This window comes from Dipodomys spectabilis, unplaced genomic scaffold (assembly GCF_019054845.1).
Source record: "Dipodomys spectabilis isolate Male_0828 unplaced genomic scaffold, ASM1905484v1 ptg000363l, whole genome shotgun sequence".
NCBI classification, from domain to species: Eukaryota; Metazoa; Chordata; class Mammalia; order Rodentia; family Heteromyidae; genus Dipodomys; species Dipodomys spectabilis.
In genome coordinates, this window is record NW_024871040.1 from 3,676,720 (window position 1) to 3,684,357 (window position 7,638).

Sequence of the window (7,638 nt, forward strand, 5' to 3'; positions counted from 1 at the left end):
CACAATAGCCAAGATATGGAAACAACACAGATATCCTACAATAGATTAGTGGATCCAAAAAATACATAATGGAAATTTACACAATCACTAGAAAGAACAATATGATGTCTTTGCAGGGAAATGGATGGACCTAGAACAACTCATGTTAAGTGAGGTTAAGTCAATCTCAGAGAGACAAATAGCACGTTTTCTCTCATATGAGGAAGTGAGATCTAAAATACACTTGGATATGATAAATTATACAGGATTCTAGACACTCATACATAGTGAGATCAAAAGAGGACACCCTTAGGGGAGAAATACAAAATACCTATGTACCTCATGTATACATGTATGTGTGTATATATATATATATATGAATATATATGCATTTATATACACACATATATGTGCACATATATATATATTGAAACAAACTAACATATGGAAACAAGCTATCTCTTTTTTGTTGTTTCTGTTTTCTTTTCTTTCTATATGGTTTATTCATGTGTCTATCTTTGGGACCTTCAAGGAAGAACACAGAACTCAAGAGAAAAATGGTGAAAAAGTGCAGCAGTGGAGGCTGGGAATGTGGCTTAGTGGTAGAGTGCTTGCCTAGCATAGATGAAGCCCTGGGTTTGATTCCTTAGTACCACATGCACGGAAACAGCTGGAAGTGGTGCTGTTGCTCAGGTGGTAGAGTGCTAGCCTTGAGCAAAAGAAGCTCAGGGACAGCACCCAGGCCCTGAGTTCAGGCCCCAGGACTGGCAAAAAAAAAAAAAATGTGCAGCAGTGTTGCTCACTGGACATTGTGTTGAAAGTGAACTTCACAACTTGTGTGTAGAGACAGGAGGGAGGAACTGGGAAAGGTGAGGGAAGGGAAGACAATATGGGAAAGGAAATGTACTCATTATCTGACTCATGGTAATTGTAAGCCCTCTGTATATCACCATTATAATAACAATAAATTTTAAAAACAAAAAAAAAAATAAGCTTGTATTTATTGGTGACACTGTTCACTGTTGTTTGGACTGAGATCCTTAGCACTCTACCACTTAGCTACTTGGAGGGGGAGGCATTTTAGCTTATTTTTCAAATAAGAGTCTCGTGCCTGGCACTGGTGACTCACATTTGAATCCTAGCTACTCAGGAGGCTAAAATCTGAGGATTGCAGTTCAAAGCCAGCCTTGGCAGGAAAGTCTGTGAGACTCATCTCCAATTAACCACCAGAAAATTGGAAGTAAAGCTGTGGCTCAGTGGTAGAGCACTAGTTCTTGAGCAATTCCCAAGCCCTGAATTCAAGCCCCATGACAAAAAAAAAAAAAGATCAGAATCTCCTGCTTTTTGCCTGCGCCAGCCTCTGACTCCCACAGAGCTGGGATCACAGGTAGGTACCACCAAACCCAGCTTATTATTGACACAGAGTCTTGCTAACTTTTTTTTTTTTTGCCTTGGATGGTCTCAAATCAATATCCTTCCAACTCTTGTCTCCTTTGTAGATGGCATTACAGGTATGTTTTATTGTGCTTGACACCTAAACTTATTTGGTGGTATTAAACTCAAGATTCACATTTGCTAAACAGATGCTCTACTACATGAGCTATTCTGCCAGCCCTTTTGGGGTACCTGGCTAACTTCATCTTTTTTAATGAAAAGCACCCTTGACCTTCAAGCAGCATAATAAGTATGTGATTTAAGCCTCCAGAAGAGAGAGAGGTGAAAATTTTATTTGAAGAAGTGAAAATTTTTACTACTTGCGCCAGGTGCTAGTGGTTTATGCCTGTAATCCTAGCCACTTAGGAGGCTGAGATCTGAGGATTATGGTTTGAAGCGAGACCAGGCAGGAAAGTCCACAAGACTTTTATCTCCAATTAACCATCAAAAGGCCAGAAGTGGAACTATGGCTCATGGAGTGGAGCACTAGCCTTGAGCAAAAAAGCTTAAGGCCAGAGCCCAGGCCCTGAGTTCAAGTGGTAACACACACACATATTCTCTCTCTCTCTCTCTTTCTCTCTCATGAAAACTTTTAAGTCCATAGAGCCAAGGAATTAAAAAAAGAACTCTAGCAAGAACAAAAAAACAACAATTAAAAAAATTCCAAGGCACACCAAAATTTAAGCCATTGGTCAAGGGCTGAGGATGTTGCTTAGCACTGCCTAGCTTGCATGAGGCTCTGGGTTCATTCCTAGCACCAAAAGCAAGACAGAGAATTTTAGAAAAGAACCTAGAGTGCTGGACACAGTAATACATGCTTAATCCTAGCACTCAAAAGATTGAGGCAGAAAGGTTGAAAGTCTGAGGCTTGCCTGGGTTAACTTATTCTTGTCAAAAAAAAAAAAAAAAGGAAGCAGGGTGCGGGTGGCTTACTCCTGTAATCCTAGCTACTCAGGAGGCTGAGATCTGAGGATCGCAGTTTAAAGCCAGCCCAAGTAAAAAGACTCTTATTTCAAATTAACCACCAGAAAACCAGAAGTAGTCCTGTGGTTGAAAGTGGTAGGGCACTAGCCTTGAGCTGAAGAGCTAAGGGATAGCACCTAGGCCCTGAGTTCAAGCCCCATGACTGACAAAAATAAAATAAAATAAAAGGGAAGGAAGGAAAACAGGAATGGTGGTAAACACCAGTTATTCAACAGATGGAGGTAAAAGAATTTTGCTTTGAGCCTAGTTTGGGCCAAGTTAGTGCAAAATGTTTCCTGAAAAACTAACTAAAAGAAGAGGTGATTGGGAGGGAGGAAGAAAAACAAACAAAAATTTTATAAAGGGCTGAAGGTGTGGCAGTACTCAAGTGGTAGAGTTCTAGCAAGGACAAGGCCCTGAGTTCAATCCTTAGTACAATAAAAAAGGAAGGAAAGAAGGGAGGGAGGAAGGATAATTTACAAAAATAATTTGTAAAACATATATATATAATAAGAATATGGAAGCCGGGTGCTGGTGGCTCACGCCTATAATCCTAGCTACTCAGGAGGCTGAGATCTGAGGATCGAAGTTCAAAGCCAGCCCAGGCAGGAAAGACTGTGAGACTCCTATCTCCAATAAACCACCAAAAAACTGGAAGTGGTGCTGTAGCTCAAGTGGTAGAGCACTCGCTTTGAGCTGAAGAGCTCAAACAAAAAAACAAAAAAACAAAAAAAAAGCTCAGAGACAGCAACCAGGTCCTGAGTTCAAGCCCAGTAACAGCACAGCAGGGGAAAAAAGGTACAGGTTCTATCATATAGGATTGTATGTGTGTGTATGTGTGTGTGTGTATATATGTATGTGTGTCTGTATGTGTATTTGGAAATGCACTTAACTACAAGTGTCACAAACAAATAAACAAAAAACCTGAGTATTAGAGCTAGGGTTGTGGTTCGAGGTGGTGAAGTGCTCTATTACTGAGCTGTATCCCCAGCACAGGCAAAGGTTCTAAACAGACATTTCTCCAAGGAAATGTTCAATAGCACATGAAAGATGCTCAAGGTCTCTATTCATTAGGGAAATGCAAATCACCCACAATGAGATACCAATCCATGCTACTTAGGATAGCTATAATAAAAGAGACTTCATGACAAGTGTTGGTGAGGATGGAGAGGAACTAGAACCTCACACACTGCTTTGTTTTGTTTTGTTTTACCAGTCCTGGGTCTGAACTCTGGGCCTGGGCACTGAACTTCTTTTGTCCAAGGCAAGCACTCTACCTATTGAGCCACAGTTTCATTTCCAGTTTTTTTTTTTAATAGTTTATTGAAGGTAAGAGTCTCAAGGATGGGGCTGGGAGGGTGGCTCAGTGGTAGAGTGCTTGCCTTGTATGCATGAAGCCCTGGGTTCAATTCCACAGCACCACATAAGCAGAAAAAACCAAAAGTGGCGCTATAGCTCAAGTGGTAGAGTGCTTACCTTGAGCTGAAGAGCTAAAGGACAGCGCCCAGGCCCAGAGTTCAGGCCCCACGAACGACCAAAAAAAAGAGTCTCAAGGAGTTTCCTACCTGGGCTGGCTTCAAACTGTGATCTCCTGAGTAGCTAGGATTATAGGCATGAGCCCCCAGTTCCCAGCTCACACACTGTTTTAGAGGTGCAGTTCTAAGTTGAGTCACTATGCAGCCAAGACAGGAGGGAGATGAGTGAGTTTGGCAGCTAACCTGACAAATGAGCAGCCAACCAGACAGCCAGAGCAAGGTGAAGGATAGAAGGACCTTCCAGAAGCATATGCAAAAGCTGAGGAGGCTGAGGAGGGTCTAAGTGGCAAAGACTGAGGCTTCATGTGTGTAATCAGCTCTTATAAACTCTCACTGTGAGTAAAGTGGGAGCCCTGGAGGCCTGGAGCGAAGAAAGAGAGCGCAGACTTGAAGCATATCACAGAGGCCAAGTGTGAAAGAAGCATAAGCACCACCGCTGCAGGAAATGGGTGCAAGGGGAGGCTGTCAGTGTGACCCTGGCAGGCCAGCTGTGGAGGGTCTGCTCGTGGATGCTCACGTCCCTCACCTGGGTCCATGCTCACCAGGGGGACCTGAAAACTCGGAAGCCAGTCATGCTGAGGAGGATGCAGAACACAAAATACACATACCTTCCTTGGCACAAGCCAGGCCGCCAGATCCCCCACCAATGACCAAGAGATCGTAGTCCAGCTGCCCTGCTAGGAAAGGGATAAGAGGTGTGAAAGAAAGAAGCCACCCTGAGCCGGATACTGGTGGTTTATGCTTATAATCCTAGCTACTCAGGAGGCTGAGATCTGAGGGTCCCAGTTTAAAGCTAGCCTTGGCAGGAAAAAACGTAAGATTCTTAACTCCAATTAATCACAAGAAAGCCAGAAACAGAGCTGTGACTCCAGTGGTAGAGCACCAGCCTTAAGCAAAAAAGCTCAAGGACAATGCCCAGGACTGAATTCAAGCCAAAGTAGCAGGGGGGGATAAAGCTACAGTGGAAGGATCACCAAATCTTCACCAGGCACAAGCTCTGTTTGGTTAAAAGTGGTGCAAAGCCAAACACCAGTGGTTCACATCTGTAATTCTAGCTACTCAGGAGGCTGAGATCTGAGGATCTTGGTTCAAAGATAGCCTAGGCAAGAACATTCCTGAGACTCTTATTTCCAATTAACCATCACCAAACTGGAAATGGAGCTGTGGCTCAAGTGGTAGAATGTTAACTTTGAGCCAAAAAGCTAAGGGACAGCAAGCACCCAGGCCCCAAGTTCAAGCCTCAGGACACACACACACATACACACACACACACACACACACACACACACACTCCTACCTTCCATCGCAGATACCTGTCTTTTCTGACACTAGAATGGGGTTCCTGTTCAGTTGTCCTCTCCAGAAGTCCTGCACTGTGCCCTCTGGCTGTTATCTGCCACAGGAAGGGCTGGATGAGTGGACTGTGGGCTTATCTTAGCCATTTGCTCTCCTCTATGTATATCCAGGGGCCTTCTCCATTTGATAAGTGTTTACAAGGGACCCACAGTGGAGAGGTTTGCATGGGTATAATACTTACATTTACACAGACAGCCTACTGAGGGGGACCCAAAGTGAATGAGATGGGTGCTGCTCTGCAGAGGGCTGGTAAGCAGGTGTTACCTGGGAGAACCCTCACACCTTGGCCTTCATCCACTCTAGCTAAGTCACTCTCCCTGCCCACAGGCTCAGGCCTAAAAAGTCTTTGCCTTGCCTCTGCCTTCTGACTACTGTCCTTTAATTTTCTGTTTTCTCAATCCAGTTCCTGATACAGAGCCAGCAAAGAGCTGTGGCACATGGCTTCAACAATGGTAGGAAGGCTCTCTGCAGAACATCTACCTACAGGTGGGCTGGCCACCTAGTGGCATCACCTAAAGCTCACGTCAGCAGTTGTTAGAGACATGTAATGTCCTCCACCATGTTATGCTCTACCACCTCCTTGGCCTCAGCTGAAAAATGCAGCTGTTTTCCTGCTCCAAAAGAGGCAGCTGCAAGCTGAACCAGAGAAGACTCAAACTTCATAGTGGAATGTGGAGAGAGGGGGTTGGCACTTTTCCAGGCTTATTGCTTCATCTCCCCCGCAAAGCTAGGACCAATTCTCCCCAGCTACAGAGGACAGAGTCCTCAAGACAGTAGGATGTACCCAGCTGGAAACAAAATGTTCTGCCCCAAGGCTTGAGGGTGACCTTGACCGTTACCTGACTTGTGAACACAATAGCAGCTACCATTTAATGTTCTTTTCTTGCCACCAGGTGGAGTAATGGCTGCACTGGCACAAGTGTGTTCATTCATTTGCATTAAATTTTCCTGTGTTCTCACCTAATACCCGAAACAAGGAGGCTCTGAAATATGAAGTAACTTGGCTAGTTTCTTAGGGGTGAGCGGCCCTTAGTTCTCACATGGTGAACAAATAAATACCAAGCAATGCTGGATCCTCTCTGCCTTGTTCCTAAGGCTTTGGTAACAAGAGGCCTTCCCATTTATACATGCAATCAGCAGTTCCCAGGGCACTCACTGACCTGACATGGCCTCTAGTGCCCCCTCCTTTAATTCCTGTATATGCAGATAAGGAATATTTGGGCTGGTGGTATGGCTCAGAGGTGGCGCAGCTGCCTAGCAACTGCAGAGCCAGGAATTCTTAGTGTGTCTTAGTGGTTAACAGGTGGCTCACACCTGTAATCCTAGCTACTTAAGAGGCTGAGATCTGAGGATCTCGGTTCAAAGTAAGCCCAAGCAGGAAAGTCTAGGAGACTAAATCTCCAACAAACATTGAAAAGTCGGAAGTGGAGCAAGTGGTAGAGTGTCAACCTTGAGCATAAAAGCTCAGGGACAGAGCCCAAGCCCTGAGTTCAAGCCTCAGTACTCACACACACACACCATTAGTGAAAAACTGTGTGTGTATGTGTGTGTGTGTGTGTGTGTGTGTGTGTGTGTGCCAGCTCAGATCTTGAACTCAGAGTTTGTCACTATTCTTGAGGTTCTTTTTGCTCAAGGCTGGCACTCTACCACTTGAGCAAGAGTTCCACTACTAGCTTTTTTTCTGAGCAGTTTAGTAGAGATAAGGGTCTCACCAACTTTCATACCTGGGCTGGCTTCGAACTGCCATGCTCAGATCTCAGCCTCCACTGGGGGTTGATGAAGAATTGCCAGTAGGGTGCTTGGTGACCTCAGGAATTGGGACATCATCCCGGTTAGGACCACAGTTAACGCTGGCTTTGAAGGGTGCAAGCTCCTAGCAAGGAGTGCAGCAGCACAGGAAGACCTCCAGCAAGAAACTTCAGCCTCAGTTTCCCTATCTGAGAAGAGGGCTACCGGGCTAGAAGCAGGTCTGACTCCTAATCTTTACATTAGTGTGGACAGCCCTGCACGGACTCTCGCCATTGGTCAGTACAGACTCCCCCCGCCCCCCTCCACTCTACCCGCATCCCCCCCGCCGCAGGAACACCCCGCCCCCCCCCCGGCCGCCCCACGTGGACGCCCGCGCAGAGACACCCCCCGAGGACGTCTCCCACACAGACACTCCAGTATCGACGCTCGGCCTCGGCCGCGCGGACAGCCCCGCGGGGATTCCATATCCCCCCCCCCCTACCTGCCGCGCCCCGCACCCCGCCCGGCAAGGCCCGCGCCTGCCACCGGAAGCGCCTGCCGAGTCCCCGCAGCGCCGCCGCCATCGCCGCTGTCGCCGGGGGGCCTCCCGGGGCCGAGGCTGTCCGCCGCTCTGCCTGCGCCG

At 46.3% G+C, this 7,638-nt stretch overlaps 1 protein-coding gene across 4 annotated transcripts in view; it reads right to left on the reverse strand.

The window, feature by feature from the left end:
- Txnrd2 (thioredoxin reductase 2) overlaps positions 1 to 7,638 on the reverse strand; it is an 80,440-nt gene that overhangs the window by 60,173 nt on the left and 12,629 nt on the right. The window contains exons 1-2 of one of the 4 annotated variants that reach the window (XM_042666217.1): positions 7,498 to 7,609; positions 4,520 to 4,585 (exon numbers count right to left, since the gene is read on the reverse strand). In XM_042666217.1, coding sequence (XP_042522151.1) covers positions 4,520 to 4,585; positions 7,498 to 7,579 — 148 coding nt within the window. In that variant the 5' untranslated portion in view covers positions 7,580 to 7,609. Of the gene's footprint in view, positions 1 to 4,519; positions 4,589 to 7,497; positions 7,625 to 7,638 lie in introns of those variants that run through there. The other 3 variants (XM_042666216.1, XM_042666219.1, XM_042666218.1) reach the window with 3 other exon arrangements.